Genomic DNA, 23,231 nt, shown 5'->3' with positions numbered 1-23,231 from the left:
CTTCACAGCTCCAGGGTCCCAGGTTCGATTCCGGCTTGGGTCACTGTCTGGGTGGAGTCTGCACATCCTCCCAGTGTGTGCGTGGGTTTCCTCCGGGTGATCCGGTTTCCTCCCACAGTCCAAACATGTGCAGGTTTGGTGGTCTGGCCATGATACATTGTCCTTAGTGTCCAAAATTGCCCTTAGTGTTGGGTGGAGTTACTGGGTTATGGGGATAGGGTGGAGGTGTTGACCTTGTAGGGTGCTCTTTCCAAGAGCCGGTGCAGACTTGATGGGCCGAATGGCCTCCTTCTGCACTGTAAATTCTATGATACCCGATCCCGAAGCAGGAGGAGCAAACCAGTGAGATGACACATGCCAAATTCTTCACGAAGCTAGATGCATCGCCTGTTTTCTGGCAGATACAACTGGACGAGTCCAGCAGGAATCTCTGCACATTTAATATATCTTTCAGAAGGTACTGTTACAACCCCATGCTGTTTGGTATTGTTTCAGCCTCTGAAATGTTTCACAGGATCATGGAACAGATGCTGGAGGGCATTGAAGGTGTGCGGGTCTATGTTGATGACGTCATTATATGGTCCACGACCTCAGAGGAACACATATCTCGTCTCCAACAGGTCTTTAGACGCATACATGCCAACAGCCCCAAGTTGAACAAGGCCAAATGCTCCTTTGGCATGTCATCAGTCAGCTTTTTGGGTGATCAAATATCCCAGCAGGGCGTGCAACCGGACTCGGACAAAGTCAAGGCCATCAACACCATGAAGACCCCGGAAGACAAAAAGGCGGTACTACGCTTCCTCAGTATGGTTAACTTCTTGGGAAAGTTCATTCCCAACCTGGCATCACACACCACAGCTCTCAGGCATCTGGTGAAGAAGTCCACTGCCTTTCAGTGGCTACCCACACATCAAGCAGAGTGGCTCGAGTAAAAGGCAAAGCTCACCACTGCTCCAGTACTAGCATTTTTTGACCCAGAGCGGGAGACCAAAATCTCCACAGACGCCAGCCAGGACGGCATTGGTGCTGTGCTCCTCCAGAAGGATGACTCCTCGTCCTAGGCTCCAGTGGCCTATGCGTCCAGGGCCATGACTCCCACTGAGCAGAGGTATGATCAGATAGAGAAAGAGTGCCTGGGCCTCCTCACCGGTATTGTAAAGTTCCATGATTACGTCTATGGTCTACCAACCTTCACAGTAGAGACTGACCACAGACCCCTAGTCCATATCATTCACAAGGACTTGAATGACATGACACCCAGGCTTCAGCGCATTCTCCTTCGACTCCGCAGGTATGATTTTGAATTGGTTTACACACCGGGCAAGGAGCTAATCATTGCGCGCCATCACCTCGCCATGTGAACAGGTCGACTTCATCCACCAAATTGAGGCACAGGTGCAACTGTATGCCAGCAACCTCCCGGCCTCAGATGAACGAGTCGTCTACATTCGGGAAGAGACTGCCAAGGACCCTCTTCTGCAGCGGGTCATACATCACCTTGTAAATGGTTGGCAGAAAGGGCAATGCGCCCAGTTCTTTAATGTCAAGGATCACCTAACACTTGTCGAGGGGATCCTCCTCAAGCTGGATCGTATCGTTATTCCTCGCAGCCTCCAGAGTTTAGTGCTCAAACAGATCCACGAGGGACACCTCGGTATCGAGAAATGCAGGTACAGGGCCTGGCAGGCTGTCTATTGCCCCGGCATCAATGAGGACATATCCAACATGGCCCTCAATTGTGCGACTTGCCAGCGTTTCCAGCCTGCTCAGCCCAAAGAAACATTCCAGCAACACGAGTTTGTGACCTCTCCGTGGTCTAAGTGGGAATCGACCTTTTTCACGCCAATGGGCGTGACTACGTGCTTATAATTGGCTACTTCTCGAGTTACCCTGAAGTGGTGAAACTGTCCGACCTCACATCAAGGACTGTCATCAAGGCCTGCTAGGAGACATTTGCCAGACATGGTATTCCGCTCACGGTCATGAGCGACAACGGTCCCTGCTTCTGCATTCGAGAGTGGTCCAACTTCGCGAAGCTGTACCAATTCAAACACATTACCTTGAGCCCGCATTACCCGCAATCTAACGGGAAGGTCGAAAAAGGGGTCCTTAACGTGAAGCAACTGCTCTGCAAGGCTGCGGACTCAGCTTCTGACATTAACCTTGCACTCCTGGCGTACAGGGCAACCCCTCTGTCCACCGGTATGTCTCCGGCACAACTCCTTATGAATCGTGACCTGCGGATTGTCCGGCCATTCATTTACCTGACCTGGATCACCTTCCAGTGCTGCAAAAGGTGCAGCAACTCAGAAATTGGCAAAAGCTGACATATGCTCATGCTACTGATTTGCCTGTGCTCTCTCCGGAAGACGCTGTTCGCATCAAGTTGCCTGGTGGAGACTGGTCAGCTCCAGCTGTTGTTCGACAGGCTGCTCCCAGGTCGTTCGTGGTTCGCATGGTTGATGGCTCCTTTGTCGGGCGCAACAGAAGGGCACTACGCAAACTTGCCTGCCCACCACCGGATCTCACATTCCCAGCTGTCATTATGCCTTTTCTGGACACCTCGCTCCACGAGGCCACCGATCTGGCTGCAATCCCGCCTGTCAAGGCGCCGTCGTCCCCACCTCCATCTCTCAGGCGGTCGACAAGGATCCGATGCCAGCCCCAGAGATTGGACTTATAAATATTTCCTTTGTACATATTGTTCTGTATCTGCACGCTAGACTCCTTACATGTACATATGCCTTCACTCGCCATTTGCTATAAATAGTTATATCTGTAAATATGTTGTATATGCTCGAAGCAACCGACAATTTTTTTTTTAAAAAGGGGGATGTCATAATATGCATCCATGCACATCATGAGGTAAAAACAGGCAGTGACAGACACCCAGGTTAGCCAATCAACATACAGGAAAGAACACAACCAATCACCAGACGGAACATCAGAGGGGGGCTTCCAACTATAAAACACACGAGGCATCAGCACTCTGCCTCTTTCCACTGGTGACAACTGTAGTGACAGTCAGGGTGTATATATCAATCAGCACCTTCTACACGTGGATCAGAGCTAGCCTGGTCTAGTAAGTTAGAGTTAGTACACTTAGAGTAGTAGAGTGTCAACCCACAGCCAGCTATGTGCATTGTTCCAGAAGTTCAATAAATCGTATTGAACCAACGCCGACGTTTGGTGTATGCTTTACCATTCATCTGCATCCTCTTGTAGTCCGTGTTATCCCAGGGTGAATACACAACACCATGAACCCTAATCTTGTGCAAAAATCCTGATCCTTTCAGATCCTATCAAATAAACAATGGACAATTGTAAATGGCAACAATTTCCTTAAGCAGTCCAGATGATGTCAATCCAGAACCAGGAGATGTAATGATGGCCTTGTAATCACTCTCCTGTACCTATTATTTTCTTTCATTTACAATGGAGCTTATGGAGCACCTTTATCATTGTGCCTTCTGTTTTTTCTTCTTACAAATAGTGAGTATTGTGGAATCTGAGCACACCATGTGGCTCATATGTTGACACATGATGATATTGACACTGAAAATGATGGTTATTGCAAGTTTATTGAATAATATTCTACAAATCACAGTACATATCACAAATCAATCAGCTGATCAGAAACACAAATGAGATTTAAACATGTTGTTCTAAAGGACCTTTTGTTTTAAATACCCAGGGTCATCCTGATGATACGATAAGGCACTATATAAATGCAAGTTCTCCTTTTTTGGTAGGTGGTAGCAAAGAAGTATCGGAACTTTGACATTCCAAAATCCATGACTGGAATCTGGCGATACCTGAAGAACGCTTACACCAGGGATGAATTCACAAATACATGCCCCGGAGACAAAGAGATTGAAATCGCTTATGCAGATGTAGCGAAACGCCTCAGCAAGTGATGGTGGACAAGACCAGCAGAAGAATTCACTAACAGAAACGCTTTTGTTAACAGACTACGCTTTACTTTTATTGCATGGTTTTGCAAAGTTGTCAGATATTTTATATTTTCCATTGGATTATAACTTCAGGTATCTCTGACCTTACTTTTTTTTATATATATATATATATTTTTAGGAAGGGCTTTCAAGGTTCAGTAAACCAAGCAAGCACTTGCCTAGGTGAGCGGAACCAATTGGCAATCGATATCCAACAAGGTGTTGGCTTTCTGGATATCTGTGAGAAAATGTTATAGGAACCTGTGCCTTTAAGACCTTGTGCTGTGAAAGGTCACTCTATAATATGTGAAAGATAGCAAGAGAATATTGCTCATCTACGACAATTTTGATCACATTTCCACGTAGACATCACAGACCCAAGCTTAGCTTCAAATGTTAGCAGCTTAAAATTGCCTTCTTAGTGTTCCATTAGTTAACAGAAGAACCTGGATATAATCACCATCATTAAGTAAGCAGGTAACCTTGAAAGCCCTAGTTGTAGGTATTATGAAAGAAATACACTTGCCAATGCTAAATAATTTACAGTATTCATCTGTTCGTTTTTATCATTGTATTTATAATGCTGCAATAATCCTCAATTCCTTGACTGTTTAATCATGAGTAAAATATTGCCATTTGCCCTATTGTTAAACTTCATTCCAAACTATTATGATACATTATATTGTTTTCTTTGGTTTTATAGATATTTTGATAACAGAAGAATCAGTTTGCCCTGAATTCGTATAGTTGATATAGAGGGTGGCTGAGCAAATGATTAGACAAAATCAACACTGAAGTAAAACATGGTGATTAGTGGCTGTTGAGGGTGATGCAATATCTGGTTTTTAGAATTTTTAAAAGAAGTTTTTGTTGAGTGGATATTTTGTTCTTGCATAGACACACACACTCAAGACAATAAAGTCTGGAATAATTGCTTTCCGTACGTTTTAGTGTAATTTCAAAAGTGATTGAGTGGTTCATTTGAATACTTAAAGAAAAGGGAAGGACAGCTTTCCTGGGTGAGTAGCCTCATGCGCAATATGTCAGTGCACAAAAACAGCTGAAGCCGATTGTACATCGGATGTTCTCAAGATGCAATACATGATGCAATTCTCTGCACTGCGGGGTCAGTTGCTCCATAGGGTATATGCTGTCAGAGGTTTCTGACAAGGAATGTTCAAATTGGTCCTTCTTTTCTCCCCCCCCCCCCCCCCCCCCCCCCCCCGCTCTTTATCTGCATCAGAATACCAATCGCATGCACAAAGGGAGTGTACATTTGACATAAGCCCAGTTCATGGCTGATATTCAGCATAGAATGAAAGACAATACTTTCCCTGTTGATGATCTCATTGCTCGGATAGTTGTTTGTTGTCAGACGTAAGGTACTTGATAACCTGACAGTGGTTGTACTGTTCACTCCAGAAGTCTGGGTTGCTGCGGCAATATACACTTTTACATGCGTGTTGTAGTCTGAAGCTATAGATAGTGCTGGTACAGGCTCCAACATTCTTTCTACCATATGGCTGACCAGGAATCTCTCCCACTCTAGCCACCTGCCCTTGGCATGTGTTGGAGTTTTAGGTTGATACTTGGATTGTTGCCTAAATTATGAATGCACCTTCCTTGGCCATCTCGATCTGGAGTGGGGCTCAAACCCAGAGTTCCTGGATCAGAGACAAGGATGTTACCCACTGCACCACAAGACATTGCCACCTGACAACCTACAGGCTACTTATCTAAGAGTCACTTGGTAATGCAGTTACTCTGGAAAGGAGAAAATCACCTAAAGGTATCACAAGATGATTTATTTAATGCCATTTTATTAGTGCTTTATGAAGGATTTTGTATGAAGAGCAAGCTGCCATTTCCCTGACTCGTGCCTCAGTTGAACTTTGGACCAATTAAATTTTCTCCCATTGGTGGAAGAATTACACGTCTATAATAGTAACAAGATGACGTCAGTTCAGATAAAACAGATAGAAGTGATTGTTGCAACAGTGTAAAATAACTCTCTTTGAAATGCTGTGACAATTAAGTTACACCACATTGGTTTTCTAAACATTTTCATGCTCCTGAACGCAGAAATGCAAATCATTTGATGCCAGTTGAGCTGCTGCTGCCTGTTTGTGTGCACAACCAAGACGTAGAACTGCTAAACTCAGTGGGTTTCATCAGCTTGTGGCCAATTCATTCACTTTACCTTTGTGCATATCTCCAGCCAGCTGATGGTAAAACAGCAATTGAGGCCTGTGCTGGAGAGTCTGCAATCCAGGTAATCACCTCTGCAGACAGAGGCTGTACAGCAAGAGAAAATGACTCATCAGAGAAATCCAGAGAATGTACATTCTGCCCCCCCAAAAAAGCAGTTTAAAATGAGTCGAAGTGCTTTTATTGTAAGTAACAAGATAGCTTACAGAATTGCCTGCCAGCTTGTAAAGAAACCTGAATTGTAAAATTCTATTTTCTCAATTAATGATGGTCATATTTGTGATTTGCTTTCACTTGATACCAGGCTGACTTCGTTCTAAACATCGCTCCCAAAGAAAGCAATTTCAAGTGGGATTGTTACCCCAGGGATCTGAGTTGCAAAGCACCATTAAGTCATTAATTAGTCTCATCTGGCATTATTTACACATGACATCCGTAAGCAGAGCTAAATAATCAGAATCTGGCTACCACATGATGTGACAAAGTACAATGGTTCAATCTGAATTTGTGTTGACATTTCTCCATCTTTATGTAGAGTAAATCTTCACTTAAAATACAAAATGGCTGAATTGCTCTATTTTGTAGAATAAAATAATTCTCAATGTGTTATAACCTGAATGTCAAGCATATCCTTTTAAGAAATGATTGTGCACCACAAAAGGCAGCAAACAGCTATACATCATTTGAGCTACCCATTTTATTCCGGGTAGATGCCACTGTCTTTTCAGTTTGAAGTTGATGTCATGTTGCATGAAAAGAATAATTGAATGTTGAAGAGGTAATGGTTGATAGTTATTATACGTGTGAGGAAGTTCTAGAAACTCCCTCTCCCTCCAAGGTTGAAGAAATTATTTGCATCTAATTGAAACAATGTGAACTAGACTGCTGGTGTCAAAAGGTAACAAATGCATAATTTCAGGAATATCTGTGATAATTTAAGAAGATCAGGGACGGGATTCTCCACTCCCGCGCCGTCGTGAACGCCGTCGAGGTTCACGACGGCGCGAAACGGCCCCGATCCCGACCGATTCGGGCCCTGACAATGGGCTAGGATGGGGACCACTCCATCTACACGCGCCAGGCCTTGTCGCCCGCGTAAAGGTGGCGCCGCATACATGACCTGGCCGGCGCCGCATAACTGGCATCATCCGCGCATGCGTGGTTGCCGTCCTCTCTAAGTCCGCCCCGCAAGAAGATGGCGGACGGATCTTGCGGGGCCGCGGAAGGAAGGAGGTCCTCCTTCAGAGTGGACGGCCCGACGATTGGTGGCACCGATCGCGGGCCACCCCACATTTGAGGTACCCTCCGGTGCAGGATCCCCCCACCCCCCCCTGCAGGCCCCCCCCCCCCCCCCAGCGTTCGTGCGCTGTTCCCGACGGCAGCGACCAGGTGTGGACGGCGCCGGGGGGAACCCGCCGTTTAGGCCTGGCCGTTCCCGCCGCTTGGGAGAATCGCGGGAGGGCGTCGGACCAGCGTCCCGGGAAATTTTGGCGTCCCAGGCGATTCTCCCAACAGGCGCGGGAGTGGAGAATCTCGCCCCAGATATTCATGTAAAGTCACAGGTGGGGCTCGCAGCTTGAAATTTGAAGTGAATGTGCTTTCCTCTCCAAAGACATTTGGGAACTGGACAAGGTATAACTCCCACAAGGTATAATCTCCCGTGGCCTTTTAATTCCTTGATTCAGCCCAGATCGACTTTATCATGTTCCAATAAATATGCCTTAAACTATTTTCTTTTCCCCTGTGAAAACACCAATAATTTAGTTTAGCACAGATGCTGGAATGTTCATCCCGATGCGTGCCCAGTTGAGTTCACACTGATTCAAGTTCAATCAGGATTGGATTTGATTTGAGTTTTTATGAGATTTTGTGCAAATGCTGACATTGGATTCAGAGCGAGGTAAGCACTTTTCCAGGCGATAATGACATTACAGCTGTGCTAACATGAATTCAGTATTGTACACATTAATACTCGTGTGGTGGGGGATAAAGTAGGTCAGAAGGAAAATACTTATTCAAGGAATTTGATCCACAGTGTAGAAAGGGAGACAGATGCTATCGGCAGCCATCTTGCCAAACCCCCCAAATAAAACCTTCACCTCTTTTATGTGACCATCAGGAGTCATTTCCTTTTTTGTGATTGATGAATTATTGCTTGCTTTTCGACATGAGTCTTCTAAACTTTGTAAAGAATATATTCCATGCTCCGTAGTGTTCATATGTATTTACTTATAGGATAATGAGCAGTCGGTATTTATTGACAAAGGCTGTCCTGAAACTATAACAAATGTTTGCAATATTCATATCACATTGAACATTACGTTAAAGAAATTTGCTTATAGACTTGAGTATATAGGATATTTGAATTCATAATTTCCCACATTTTACTGCCAAGGTGAAAATAAATCTAGCAACACTCAGAAAAACATTTCTGAAAATAATGCTAAGCAAATGGATGCAGATTGGAAGGCGGGGGCCAGGACTGACAGAAATTGGAAGGGAGCAAAGCCAAGGCTTCAAATAGAATATTAGGAAACTATGAAGTTTATAGCCCTCAGTAAACCTTGAATTAGCTTGAATTGAGCCAAGTGTATGTTTTGCACCCCCCTCCCTCCCCCAGCCAGCCTATTTGAACACTGACGCCAGCATGGGTTTGGACGTGGCCATGTAAAATAGGATGAGTGACTTGCCCACGGCCTCCTTGCTCACCCGAGCTGTCTCCCATATTACGATGGCCGTGTAAGGTGTCAACCAACTTGTCCACACTGAGGCCTATTGAGGTCCTTACTTGGCCAATTATTGGATGGTTAAGGACCTCATTCTGATCCATGCAATAATCTGCAGCTGGGAAAAGTGGAATGAAGGATGCCAGCTCACTGCTTCAGTATTTCAGGTGAAAAGGTGGGAAGAGAAAGTGGGTGCCTCCTTTTGGGATGGGGGGGGGGAGAGCGGGTAGTGGTGCCTTATGCCCATTGGGAGTACCTCCTCAAGATATTAACACCCCCTCCCCTTCTGACTCCCCTGGCCACCAAAACCCCGTTCGCCACCCCTCTCTCCTCCCCGTACCTAGGGTCCCTAATCCCTTCATGACCAAAAACCCCAAACTTACCTTGACGTCTGATTGCCATGGGCCTTCTTCGTGGTGCTGCATGGAGTGCCAGCCGCGGCCAACACTTGAGTTCTGGCACTGCCACTCAGGAGGGTGGGGGACTTGTTTTCCCTGAGAGACCAAAGCCACACAATTGCCGTGTTAAGGACACCCCAAGAATATTATTCTTGTGATGCAGCCTTTTTTTATCAATACACCTTTTAAAATTCAACCCAAAATCTGGGTCCTAACCGTTCGGTGATATAAAATAGGTTTTCAGCAGCTCAGCTTTACAAATTGGACAGTAAGAATGTTAGTTTAGCTTGGCTTTTCTCATTCCCATCTTATTCGTGACTACCAATATATTAATGATGATAAATAAATAACGGAAGAATCAGTCCAATTATCCAAGAGCCTAATTCCTAAAAGAAATCTCTAGAGTGGTGTATCGAGGAATTTAGCTCATCACAATGGTGAGAGAGTAGCTTCCACACTTTCAGTCTAGCTGGTACCCTTTTACTGAACTTGCTTAAAACATCATTTCCCAGGGCAGCACGGTGGCGCAGTGGTTGGCACTACTGCCTCACGGCGCCGAGGTCCCAGGTTCAATCCCGGCCCTGGGTCACTGTCCGTATGGAGTTTGCACATTCTCCCCGTGTTTGCGTGGGTTTCGCCTCCACAGCCCAAAGATGTGCAGATAGGTGAATTAGCCAAGCTCAATTGCCCCTTAATTGGAAGAAATGAATTGGGTACTCTAAATTTATTTTTAAAAACATAATTTCCCCAGTCAAAGTCCGCAATCATTTCCCTAGTCAAAGTCAGCAATTATACATAAGGTTTGCATTTTGTAATGTTGCATATTTAGATTTGCAAATAAAAATATGGTTCAATTTGTCCAAAGTTCACATGACCTTGAATTCCATATTTAAGTCCATGATGTTCTTTACTTAGATACATAGATACATAGAATTTACAGTGCAATCAACAGTTAGTTTCCAGTTAGCATGGCATTGATAACCCAATGGTGAGTTTTTAAGCACACCGTGGTTTGATACAAGGCTCAGTACCAATACCTAATTGTGTTTTTGTGATACTTGGACCAGTGACCAGTTTTAGTTGTCCCTTAACGTTTACGGTTTGCTGTACCATACAAAAAGGCTATGAACTGAAGGGCTATTATTGGGGTCAACGTTAATTGACTATTACCTCAAACTGTTAAGAATTTGGAGTCGGAACAGCTTCAGAGAACATCTAACACGGATTAAGCTAATATTTGGCAAAATATTGTAATCTCTGTGCCAACAGCAAAGTAATAATTAAGTGTTGGAAGAGAACCCAGAGAAAATGTTCCGACTCAGATGTTCTAAGTAGGGGGTGTTGCGTTGAGCTTCATTTGATTAAGGGTCAGCGCTCGTCAGTAAAACTAAGGCATTAGACCAGACATAGCACCACTGTGATTTCCAATTTTAAGATACAATTTTAAATGCGTGTTTTGTGAAATAATGGAGACAACAGTTAAAGCCCTTGTTGCGGTGTTAACTGGACATGTAAAATAAAGACCTTTCAGAGGAAGCAATGTTCAGAAGATCCTAATACTACAATATATTGTCTCCTCTTTGTTTTTAGACAATAATAAAGTGAGGAACACTGCTTTTTCACTAATGAATGAAACGAAACGTCAATCATGATTACAATCTCTTAATGAAAGCTGAAAGATTGCAATTATTTCTAAACTGTGTATTGCAAAAATAAAACCCCATCTTACTGTCAAAGATGATGCTTTAAAAATAGAAATGAACTGAATCAATGAAACTGTATTTGAAACAGATTATTAAGACTATTGTAAAATTCAAATCTGAGTGCCGATTGCCAAATACATGCAGACATGTTAATGCTGGTACAGTAACTACCTGCTGTAGCTGTTTGAAAACATAAATTAACATGTAATTTCTAAAGCAGCTACCTCAATAGAAAGCCTCAGTCATTAAATCAATGTTCATATCCATTTTCAGCTTGTACTCGCTACACATTTGTTCTAGTCATTTGAAAATATTTTCTCCATGTTCATTTTCTTTGTGTTAATTGCTTTTTAAAGAAATAATTATGCACATTTAATGTAAGTGTTTATTTAAAGAGAGAGGGCAATACTTTATCAGCAGGAATTGTGAAATTGGGTGGAAGTTTCCAAACAGTGCACAGAGTGTAGGATCAGACAAGAAAAGCCATGTGAAACTCGTTGATTTCTTAGCTGCCTTTTCCAGCCAGATCAAATGGCGCCCTGTACAATTTTGAAGTGCTGGCGAGGATCACATAGCCAGCTGGAAGACCATGGCCTAAACTCACCAGCAAAGCAGGGATTCAGAGATTGGGAAAATGGTGCCCTGATCTTAAAGTTAAGTTAAAGCCCCCCCACCTTCGTCCCTGACAGACAAGGGGAACATCTCCAACCCTCCAACAGAGTGCCAACCCCCCCCCCCCCCCCCCCACACCCTACCCACCAATGGACGGGTCACCTACTCCCTTCCATGTCTCACAGACATCAGGGTGACTCAACCCTTCCCCAACCTCGCCAGCATTGGGGCAACCCCCCCCCCCCCCCAATTCTATCCCCCGCCATGCAGACACAACCACAGTAGTGATTCCGGCCGGCATGACATCTAACAATCCCGGAAACAACGGCGTTAAGCCGTTTTTGAATATAAAAACGCATTTAAATTAATGGTAATCAGGTTTATGTCCTCGTCGCCAACGGGGAAGTTCTCAAGCTGAAATCTAGCACAAATCCCGACAATGCCCTCTCACCAGAGTGTGCGAACATAACGGGATTTGCGCCCGCGGCAAACGGGCCCTGAAAATTTCACTCACTATGTGCAAAGTCATTGAAGTAACACCTAATCAAACTGAAACAAAGCCTCTGAAGAGTGTTAATATAGAATTAGCATCCGCGTTTTTGTGCACAACACATTCCTGTAAACCACAAGGAGCACACACACTTTAGTACCCACAAGAGTGCTGGACATATTCATTTCATTGGATTGGATTTCAAAATAAAGCTTCTGTTTGAAGTTTTTATTTTCATTTTTCAAATGTGATGATCTTAAAAGGATCGTTGCACAAACCCAATCCACCAGTGAAATGAACAACGTTTGGCTCATTTTTGTTCACAGTTGGTATTTGCCGCAGTCAATCCTGATTTAAATGACTTCCTGGTTCTGCGCAAGAGAGCCACTCGGGTTGCTGCTTTGCCCCGGCCAATGAGGTTCGATGGGAATCAACACCTATAAATGAAACTAAACTGACAAACATTTGGGTGTTCCTCCGGTTGTAACAAGGTTGAGACTGATGGGCTAATCGTTCATCAAGGAACACATGCCAGGTTGACAAAAACGCACTTAAATTAAAAACTACTTCTTGAAAGCCGTATCTGTCCATAATCCTTTAGAAGTTGGTTTACAACAAATAGCATTTTGTTATATGTATAAAGTTTAAGTGGCAAAAAAATTCAAGCCACTGAGTTAGTAGCAACCAGTCAAAATGCCGAGAGAACACAAACATTGCAGACTCGTACTTTATTATTTAGGATAAGCACCCTGCCAGTACTGGAAACATATTAGAAAATTAGTGTGACAATTTAAAATATATATAAAGTAGGTACCTCTGTACAGTTTGGGTCCTTTTGCCCCTCGGGCCTATTATTAGTTTCAGTCCCTGTTGTACGGTATGCTTACATAAATCACTGTATATTGAAAATATTTTGCAGAAACACCAGTATATTGCTGGCAGCTGTTAATAAAATAAAATTTATATTTTCACATTCAAGTGTGTTTCCTGTAGCATTTGTATGGGCATATAGCTGTAGAATCCACAGAATATTGACAGTGTAGAAGGAGGCCATTCATCCCATCGAGTCTGCACTGACCTCCCCAATGAGCACCCTATCTAGGCCCACTCCCCTGCCCTATTCCCATAACCCAGGGCATTGATCATGGCCAATCCACCTCAGCTGCACATCTTTGGACTGTGGGAGGAAATCAGAGCACCCGGAGGAAACCCACGCAGACATGGGAAGATTGTACAAACTCGACACAGACCGGCACCCGAGGCCAGAAACAAACCCGGGTTTCTGGCACTGTGAGGCAGCAGTACTAACCACTATTTCATCAGTATAAAAATGGCAATGGAGGGCAAAAACATGTTCTGTTCTAATAGCATCCAACAAAAAGGCCAATTTAACCAAAGTATTCTACTGTGGCTAGTTCTTTGAAGTTCCCATGGCCAATGTGCCATTTAAGTCTGGGAGCCTCCAATGATGAGACTTAATTACAAGGCGACTGTCTCCCAACTCTGTTCGCAACAGAACAATTTCCCTAAGCATATCTGGATTCCCTATGATATTGAGCATATAATCTTGGGCGGAATTTCACAATCCCGTCACGGCAGGGGTGGCATCAGGAAATGCGGCGAGCCGTTCAAAAGTCCATTGACTTTGCAGGACCAGAAAATCCTGCCGACGGGAAGCGCTTGAAAATTCCACCCTGTGTGGGTGCCGTGACTGAAAGTAATGGGGCGGGATTCCCCGAGCTTGTGCCGTTCTAACCTGGTCTTACCCGGCGGGACCTCAGCGTGAATGGATCCGGGGGTGGCCTGGTGGGGGGGGCAGAGGGGGGTCAGACCCCGGGCGGGGGCTATGCTGTGGCCTGGCCCGCGATTGGGGCCTACCGATCGGCTGGCCGACCTCTCGGCCTCCCGGCCCCTGTAGCCCTATGCCATGTTGCGTCGGAGCCGGCGCAGAGAAGGGGACCACCGCGCATGCATGGCAATTGTGCCGATCCCACTGCGCATGCGCAGACCCGCAGCGCCCATCTGACGCCGGGATCGGCAGCTGGAGCGGCGTGGGTCGCTCCAGTGGCGTGCTGGCCCCCTGTAGGGGTCAGAATTGCTGCTCCTGGAGCCATGTTGACGCCGTCGGGAAATACAACGGCGTCAACACTTAGCCTCAGGATCAGAGAATCCTGCCCATGATTTACAGAACTAGCAAGGATTCTTCTCGCCAGAGGAAATGTCAGCTGCCTCCTGTCCACAGTGAAAGGTAGAAACAAGCACATATCAGATGGTAATCTTCAGATTAAAATGATAGTGAGGTTTATTTAAAAGAACTGTAATAAAACAAGGCGGCAAAAATCTAGTGAACAGTTGGAAATTCAGTGCGTGCAGTTTTTAATTGATTCTTAAAATGAAAAGTTGAACCATTTGGTGTGATACTCAGATTCTGTTTTTTCACTGAGTTTTTGAATGTTAAGTGGCCCCCTTCTCCACAGAACTCCTCCCACTGTTGTAGCAGAAGGCAGGATGCTGGGAACTGGAATTGCTGGGGGAAACCAGCAGTGTAAAGCAGGCCTTTGATATCGTGTATCAAAGCAGTCCTTTCCCATTCGGAATTCTTCTTTGAAAATTAAACTTAATTAGAATATTAATTATTTCTACAGCTCGAGCAGATGTGATGTGAACAGCACCTTCTTGACTTGTCAAACTGTTATTTAATTGACAAACCCTGAGACAAAGCTTTGAAATTTTTAACCAGCACAACTTCCTCTTTATGATTGCAGTAATTACAGATAAATTCTGTCGACTTTCACAGTGGTAAACTTGTATGTATTAATTTCAAATTCTGAGGAAAACAAATTTAGTCTGATTACATTCTGATTACACCAACACTCCTCACTCCCAAGAGTAACAGTTATTTTAAAGTAATATTTGTGTGTCGTCTTTCCTCCACACCCAGAAAAAGAAATTATTTGTAGAATTTAGCTCAAAATTAATATATTTATTTAGATTGATACACAAGTTAGAATTTGTTCTTACCTGCCTTGTACCATTCCTTACTCTTTACTTTGGCTCCTCAAAGCAGGATGCACGGATACATTCTTCTTCAGAATAATCTTATCCAGGGAAATGTCAACTGAGCACCTGGTAGGTCAGATGATTGTAGTTGTACACTTTCACAAAGGACCTAATTTTTGACTTCTTGGCCAGCTTTTGTAGGTTTTGGAAATCCAATACCTTCAATATCCATCTGGCAAAACTGTTACAGAACCATAGAATAGAATTCCTACAGTGCAGAAGGAGGCCATTCGGCCCATCGAGTCTGCACCGTTGCTCTGAAAGAGCACTCTATCCAGGCAAACTTCCCCACCCTAACCCTACCTGCATATCTCTGGACACTAAGGGACAATTAAGCCTGGCAAATCCACCTTACCCACACATCTTTGGACTGTGGGAGGAAACCAGAGCACCCGGAGGAAACCCACGCACACACGGGGAGAATGTGCAAACTCCGCACAGACAGTCACCCAAGGCTGGAACTGAACCCGGGTCCCTGGTGCTGCGAGGCAGCAGTGTTAACTGCTATGTAGCAGAGTAACAACACTGGCTGGTGTAATGTCACATGTTATGCAATGACATCATCAGAGAGTTTTGCAGGCATTGTATGGTTCAACTATTTGAGCAGCCTCTTGTAAATAAACCCCTTTGACTATGTTGTACGAACTCGATGTGTGCCACTTCTGATTCTTTCTCTTTAAGGCTGCAACAAAGAATGTAACAAAGACAAAACAGAGACATGCCAAAGGCAGGTGTGCATATTGGAATAGGTCTTCGGGTGTATTTATCGTGACATAACTCTGGAAAGCGTCATCTAATTTGAATTGCTGGTATGCGTGACTCATATCCAGCTTCGTGTAAAATTGACTTCCTGCCAGCTTCGCATACAGGTCTTCGATTCTCGCGATTGGATATTTTACCAGCTTGGCGGCCTGATTAAATCTTAGCTTATAATTGCTGCAGATGGTCTTGTCCGGTTTCAATATGGGGACCATGTTGCCAATTCTGAGAACTGAACTGGCTGGATAATGCATAGTTCTTCCAACCTGGTTAATTCAGTATCCACTTTTTCTCATAAGACATATGGTACCAGTCTTGCCCTAAAGCATCGGAATCACCACTGGATCCACAAAAAATTGAGCATGTAGCCCTTTGATTTTTCCTAGTTCATCACAGAAGACACTCTTGTATTTTCTTATCTTCCTACACTTAAAGAAATCAAGTTGAATTGGGCTGGGATTTTTCAAGTCAATCGCGGCCAAGAAGGCTTGGTTCCTCACCCACCACTATTATCACTGGGAGCTAGGTAGACTGTTATCCATAGCTTACTGGTAAAGGCACTGTGGTGCCTTTTATTTTTATTGCTTCTCCCATATAAGTCTTCAGTTGGCAGAAGTGGTCTTCAAATTCAATGTTAGATTCCCTCTCTTCGGTCCTGAAATGTATGCTTGCCCATCACAGTGGCTGGTGCCCCTGCATCCACTTCTGTCTTAAGAGGCTTCCCATTTACCCGGAATGTTACAGTCATAGGGTCTGTCTTGTCTGATTTTAGATTATACAGAGAGTGACTCCACTGGTGCTAAGCTCTTCCACATTGTGTACTTACAACATCTTGGTTGATTGATTACTCGGTGATATTGACTTCGCACTGCTTTATATAGTGTCCTCTTTTGTGTCAATAAAAACACTCAGTCTCCTTCAACCAACATGATTCAAGAGTGTGGTTACCTCCACGTCGGTAACATTCCACTTTAAGCATTCCTGACTGATTGCCTACTTTGTACTTTTTTGTTTTGTTAGTGGCTGAAATTGTTTTCCACTTCCTGGCTGCTTCGGTCGTTTTGGGGCAATGGCTGGCTGCAGAAACCTTCCCTGACTGGTGAATGACGCCACTTTGTGTGTTCTGCAGCTCTTGCGCACCTTTTTTGGTGCTTTGCATGGCACGCACTGTCTCCATTGCTTGTTCAAAATTTATGTCGATTTGTGCAAGAAGTTTGCGTTGAATAATGCCATTTTCACACCACAGACTAACCTATCCATGTTGTTTAGGATGGCTCCAAAATCACAATAATTGCTTCAGTTTAGCAATGTAAATCGTGATCAATTCGCCTGGAGCTCTTACCCTCGAATTGAATTTGAATCTTTGGAGTATGACTGATAGTTGAGGGTGCAATTGAGCCTTCACGAAGTCCACAAGATCATTAAATAATTTGGAATCAGGCGTGGTTGGGACTGTAAGACTGTGAATAAGGTTACAGGTCTCAGTTCAACAAACAGGGGAATTTTGCCTCCTCCCTTATTTTGTTTGGTTGGAAATAGTACCCAAGGTGCTCAATGTATTGTATCCAATTCCCTGTGGAGGAGTCAAATGCGTCTATTTGCCCAACTAGAGGCATTCCGGTGAGTATTTTTTGTTTCAGACTTCGATTAAAATAGGATACTCACAGGTGTCGGGTCAGAGGCAGTGTCAGGATAATTTATCCTCATCGCGAGATGCAAAGGTGCTCTTTCAAATATTTCATTAGTGAATACAAATGGTATTTATGAATAAGATTTGTACAACATCCGCATGGCAGTAGCGAGCTCCCAAAGTCTCTGTCTAAGAGCCTCTCTCACCATGGAGTGATTCCACACTCTGAGTCCTGTTTGGTCACAGGGCCGAGTGATCCTTACTCTTCTGCGGTGACCTTAAAGGGACAACCGCCGAAGGGGGATAGACGACCTACCATTGAAGAGGGCGGAAAGGAACTTTCGGTACTTGGGGATCCAGGTGGCTGGGAGCTAGGGGGCCCTGCACAAGCTACATTTGACGCGGTTGGTGGAGCAGATGGAGGAGGATTTCAAAAGATGGGATGTGCTGCCACTCTCGCTAGCGGGCAGGGTGCAGTCGGTTAAAATGATGGTCCTCCCGAGGTTTCTCTTTGTGTTCCAGTGCCTTCCCATTGTGATTACCAAGGCCTTTTTTAAACGGGTAGGTAGGAGCATCATGGGTTTTGTGTGGGCAACTAAGACCCTGAGGGTAAAGAGGGTGTTTCTGGAGCGTAGCAGGGACAGGGAGGACTGGCGCTGCCGAATCTGTGCGGCTACTATTGGGCAGCCAACGTGGCGATGATCCGTAAGTGGGTAATAGAGGGAGAGGGGGTGGCGTGGAAGAGGTTGGAGATGGCGTCCTGCAGGGGCACGAGCCTGAGGGCGCTGGTGACAGCACCGCTGCCGCTCTCGCTGACAAGGTACACCACGAGTCCGGTGGTGGCGGCATCGTTGAAGATCTGGGGGCAGTGGAGACGGCATAGGGGCGAGATGGGAGCCTCGGTTTGGTCCCCGATTAGGGAGAACCATCAGTTCTCTTCGGCGATCTATCAAGAGATTAAAGAAGAGGAGGCGGTTTCGGTAGAGGAGCTAAAGGGCAAGTGGGAGGAGGAGCTTGGGGATCTATCAAGAGATTAAAGAAGATGAGGAGGTTTCGGTAGAGGAGCTAAAGGGCAAGTGGGAGGAGGAGCTTGGGGAGGAGATTGATGAGGGTCTGTGGGCTGATGCCCTGAGCAGGGTTAATTCTTCCTCCTCTTGCGCCCGGCTCAGCCTAATACAGTTCAAAGTTACTCACAGAGCGCATATGACAGGGGCGAGGTTGAGTAGGTTCTTTGGGGTGGAGGACAGGTGTGGGAGGTGCTCGGGGAGTCCGGCAAATCACGTCCATATGTTCTTATCGTGTCCGGCACTGGAGGGGTTTTGGAGGGGTTTCGCGAGGACTATGTCCAAGGTGGTGAAAGTCCAGGTCAAGCCGAGTTGGGGGTTGGCATTATTTGGGGTAACGGACGAGCTGGGAGTGCAGGAGGCGAAAGAGCCCGGTATCCTGGCGTTTGCGTTCCTGATAGCCCGGCGGAGGATCTTGTTATTATGGAAGGACGCGGAGCCCCCCAGTGTGGAAGCCTGGATAAATGACATGGCAGAGTTCATTAAGCTGGAGAGGATAAAGTTTGCCTTACGAGGGTCTGCAGGGGTTCTTCAGGCGGTGGCAACCGTTCCTAGACTATCTCGCGGAGAGCTAGGAGGAGGTCAGCAGCAGCAGCAACCTGGGGGGGGGGGGGGGGGGGAGGGGGGGGGTCTCTTTCGGGGGGGGTATTTAGGCGGGTGGGGAGGGGGGTTTCTCCAAGGGTACTCCTGAATGTCATATGGGGGGTTAATATTTGCGGGAGAAACCCAATGTAAGTAGTTTATTTTTTTGATTGTGGTGTTTGTGTTCTTTTTGTTATGGGGGGGGGGGGGCTTTTTTGTTAAAAAATTTTGTTGGAAAAATTTGAATAAACATTTTTTTTAAAAAGGGACAACCGCCACATTAGCTCAGAAATCCCCATTGACCATGGCATAAGTTTTTTGTGACCTACTTTTTGTAATGATGAGGGGCGGGATTCTCCGACCCCCCGCCAGGTCGGAGAATCGCTGGGGGCTGGCGTGAATCCCGCCCCCGCCGGTTGCCGAATTCTCCAGCACCGGATATTCGGCAGGGGTGGGAATCGCGTCGTACCGGTCAGCGAGCCCCCCCCGGCGATTCTCCGGCCCCCAATGGGCCGAAGTCCCACTGCTAGAATGCCTGTCCTGCCGGCGATGATCAAACCACCTTTCTTCCCCGCGGGACAAGGCGGTGCGGGCGGGCTCTGGGGTCCTGGGGGGGGTGGGGCGCGTGGGGCGGGCTGGCCCCGGGGGGTGCCCCCACGGTGGTCTGGCCCGCGATCAGGGCCCACCAATCCGCGGGCGGGCCTGTGCCGTGGGGGCACTCTTTTCCCTCCGCCTCGGCCACAGTTTTCACCATGGCCGACGCGTAAGAAGCACCCCCCCCTGCGCATGTGCGGGGATGACGTCAGCAGCCACTGATGCTCCCGTGCATGCGCGGACTTCCGCCGCCCGGCTGGAGTGGCGCCAAAGGCGTTTTCCGCCGCCTAGTGGTGCGCCAACCACTCCGGCGCGGGGCTAGCCCCTCAAGGTGAGGGCTTGGCCCCTAAACGTGCGGAAAAATCCGCACCTTTGGGGCGGCCCGACGCCGGAGTGGGTCACGCCACTCCATCCCGCTGGGACGACCCGCCCCGCCGGGTACGGGAGAATCCTGCCCGTGATCTCCATGCCAGCAGGAGTTGCCCTTGAAGGTGTACAAAAGTTGACACCTTGTTCCCTAGATCCATAGTTCTCTAGGCAAAGAAGAAACACATAATATCTAACCTATTCTTTTCCTTGTGTAATTAATACCGTTGAGTTAACCTATGTAACTGAAATAATTTGTTAACCTGCACACAATTTAGTCCTTAAGAATCTACACACCAGTTATTTAAGTATATCGGCTAACTAATGTATTTTAAACAGGGAAGCATTGTAGCCACCTAAAATGGCTGATTCCTGATTAATTTGGACAAAACCCGATATAAAATGGCGAACCAAAAAGGCTGATGGGAAAAGCAGCCAACAGGGCACAAACGGACAGCTGCAGACAGAATAGCGTATTCGGCTCTGGGGAAGTCGGCCCAGATCAATACCTGTGACCATTAGCAGCACATCAACACAGACACCTGCAGTTTAATCAGCTATCCCCGGGAACAATTGCAACATATTAGCAATTGAATGCCGGGCCAGACCTCTCGGCGCCAGCAGTGGCCGAGACCAAGACAGGTGAACGACCACCCCCCGATCAAGGAATCGCCCCATTATTGGAGCATATCGAACCCAGTGATTGGGAACAAGTCCAATCACTTGGGACTCAGGGTCAAGGCCCGCCCCGAGAGGCGGGAAGCCCCTGGGCCCTATAAAAATAGGGGCCAAGTTCAGATCGACCCTTCTCTCCCTTCTTCTCCTGCTCGCAACCTTCGCAAGAACCATCGACCAGCAACCGTAAGTTTGACTCCAGCGATCGCTACCCGATAGAGACTCCGAGCCATCGACCTGTATCAGCCTTTTGAATCCCGCAGGCCAGACCCAATTCGATAAGCCATTCGTTTCCCTGACCTGGTGGGCCATTCCCAAAAGTTAAGTATTGGCCAGTAGTGGTAGGTAGTGACATAGAAAGTAGGATTATTGTATAAGTATTTATTGCTGTACATAATAAATGACCGTTGATTTCAATCTTACTAAGCGGTGTGCTGTCTTATTAATCATAACTAGAGCTTGAACCACGTGGCAGTATCAGAAAGATACCTGGCGACTCGTGAGCAAAGGTGACATAATTAGAGCTAATAAAACTAAGGCTAATAAGAGCAACACATATTTGTGGCTCTCCTCTGGCCTGCTCCAAAACCTTGACATCATCCACCGTGTGAGGGGACCAAACCTGGATTCTCAATTCAGAATGAATGTCTTACACAAAGACAAACTGGTGTGTTTAGCTGGCTGTCCTGTGAATGCAAACAACATCAAATTACTGAACTGAAGTTTCATGGCATTCGTTGTGAACATTTGGAGAGTTATAACTTGTCTTTTCCTTTCACCACAGGCTGCAATTCGTTCTGCTAACTGCAAGTGGCCTTATCGCTGGCCCTGCTCACATGTGTAATACGGCTCTTCTCCAATTTAAATGCCATTTGTGAAGTGCAGGCACATTCTTCCAACACATTGCAATCTCATTTAGAGGTCTCTGCAAAGTTGTTGATCATTGCCTCAATTATTTCATCAAGTCAATCTTTTTCTGGACTGCTAACATACTTTGACCATATTTGGCCTTTTGTAACTTAAGTTGGGACTTTTCAGTTCTCAATTGCATGTATAAAAACACAAGCTTTGCATAAATCATATCACTCAACCACTCTTATTTAGATTTGCCTGGGTGTAGCGAAACACATTTGGAAAGATTTCTTGGGAACATTTGACTGTAAATCTAAGCTCTGCCAGTCTGGGTAAACAAATTGGAATCCATATTGGAATAGTCACACACAAGGACACCTGGAGCATGTATCACAGGGAGCTAGGAAATTGACACTCAATATGGACCTGATGCCAAATACTCAATCGAATATAACACTGATTAATTTGATTGTATCAGTAAACCTAAGGAAGAAGGATCAGGGGCGAAATTCTCCGGAAACGGCGCGGTGTCTGCCGACTGGCGCCCAAAACGGCGCAAATGAGTCGGGCATCGCGCTGCCCCAAAGGTGCGGAATGCTCCGCATCTTTGGGGGCCGAGCCCCAACCTTAAGGGGCTAGGTCGGCCCCAGACGAATTTCCGCCCCGCCAGCTGGCGGAAAAGGCCTTTGGTGCCCCGCCAGCTGGCGCGGAAATTACATCTCCGGGCGGCGCATGTGCAGGAGCGTTAGCGGCCGCTGACGGCATTCCCCGCGCATGCGCATTGGAGGGAGACTCTTCTGCCTCCGCCATGTTGGAGGCCGTGGCGAAGGCGGAAGGGAAAGAGTGCCCCCGCGGCACAGGCCTGCCCGCGGATCGGTGGGCCCCGATCGCGGGCCAGGCCACCGTGGGGGCACCCCCCGGGGCCAGATCGCCCCGCGCCCCCCCAGGACCCCGGAGCCCGCCCACGCCGCCTTGTCCCGCCGGTAAGGTGGGTGGTTTAATCTACGCCGGCGGGACAGGCATTTTAGCGGCGGGACTTCGGCCCATCCGGGCTGGAGAATCGCGGGGGGGGGGGGGGGGGGGCGCCAACCGGCGCGGCGCGATTCCTGCCCCCGCTGAATATCCGGCGCCGGAGAATTCGGCAACCGGCGGGGGCGGGATTCACGCCAGCCCCCGGCGAGGGTCGGAGAATCTCGCCCCAGATTCTGTTACTTGGACTGGGTTGCAGCAAAGGCTTGTTTACATTTCCTGGATAGAATCCAGGCAGTGAGAAGGAGAGTAAATGCAGTGTTAGTATCTTGGCTCCAATAGGAACCATTTTTCATGCTTAGTCAGCTGAGTGCTTATGTTTGAGATTCTCCGTGCAAAATACCTTCAAACATTATTGTGTTGAGGTTTGGAAACAACCGTAAGTTAATAGGAAAGAGGTGAGAAAGATTAAAGATGCAAACATACTCCAAACTGAGGACGAGCACAAAATAGTAAATAATCCAAATGATCAATTCTCCCAAATATTTGCAAGTGGAGATAAGAGCAACGGGTGAAATTCTCCCGAA

At 46.4% G+C, this 23,231-nt stretch overlaps 1 protein-coding gene across 2 annotated transcripts in view; it reads left to right on the top strand.

Annotated features, from left to right (window-relative positions):
* Nucleotides 1-4,899, top strand: part of LOC140416214 (chloride intracellular channel protein 4) — a 197,326-nt gene extending 192,427 nt beyond the window's left edge. For both annotated transcript variants that reach the window (XM_072501110.1, XM_072501111.1), the window contains exon 6: nucleotides 3,756-4,899. In XM_072501110.1, the coding sequence (XP_072357211.1) occupies nucleotides 3,756-3,920 (165 nt within the window). In that variant the 3' untranslated portion in view covers nucleotides 3,921-4,899. The remainder of the gene's footprint in view (nucleotides 1-3,755) is intronic.
* The last annotated feature ends 18,332 nt before the right edge of the window (nucleotides 4,900-23,231 follow it).

Source organism: Scyliorhinus torazame, chromosome 1, assembly GCF_047496885.1.
Source record: "Scyliorhinus torazame isolate Kashiwa2021f chromosome 1, sScyTor2.1, whole genome shotgun sequence".
NCBI classification, from domain to species: domain Eukaryota; kingdom Metazoa; phylum Chordata; class Chondrichthyes; order Carcharhiniformes; family Scyliorhinidae; genus Scyliorhinus; species Scyliorhinus torazame.
This window is presented reverse-complemented; position numbering and strand designations above follow the sequence as displayed.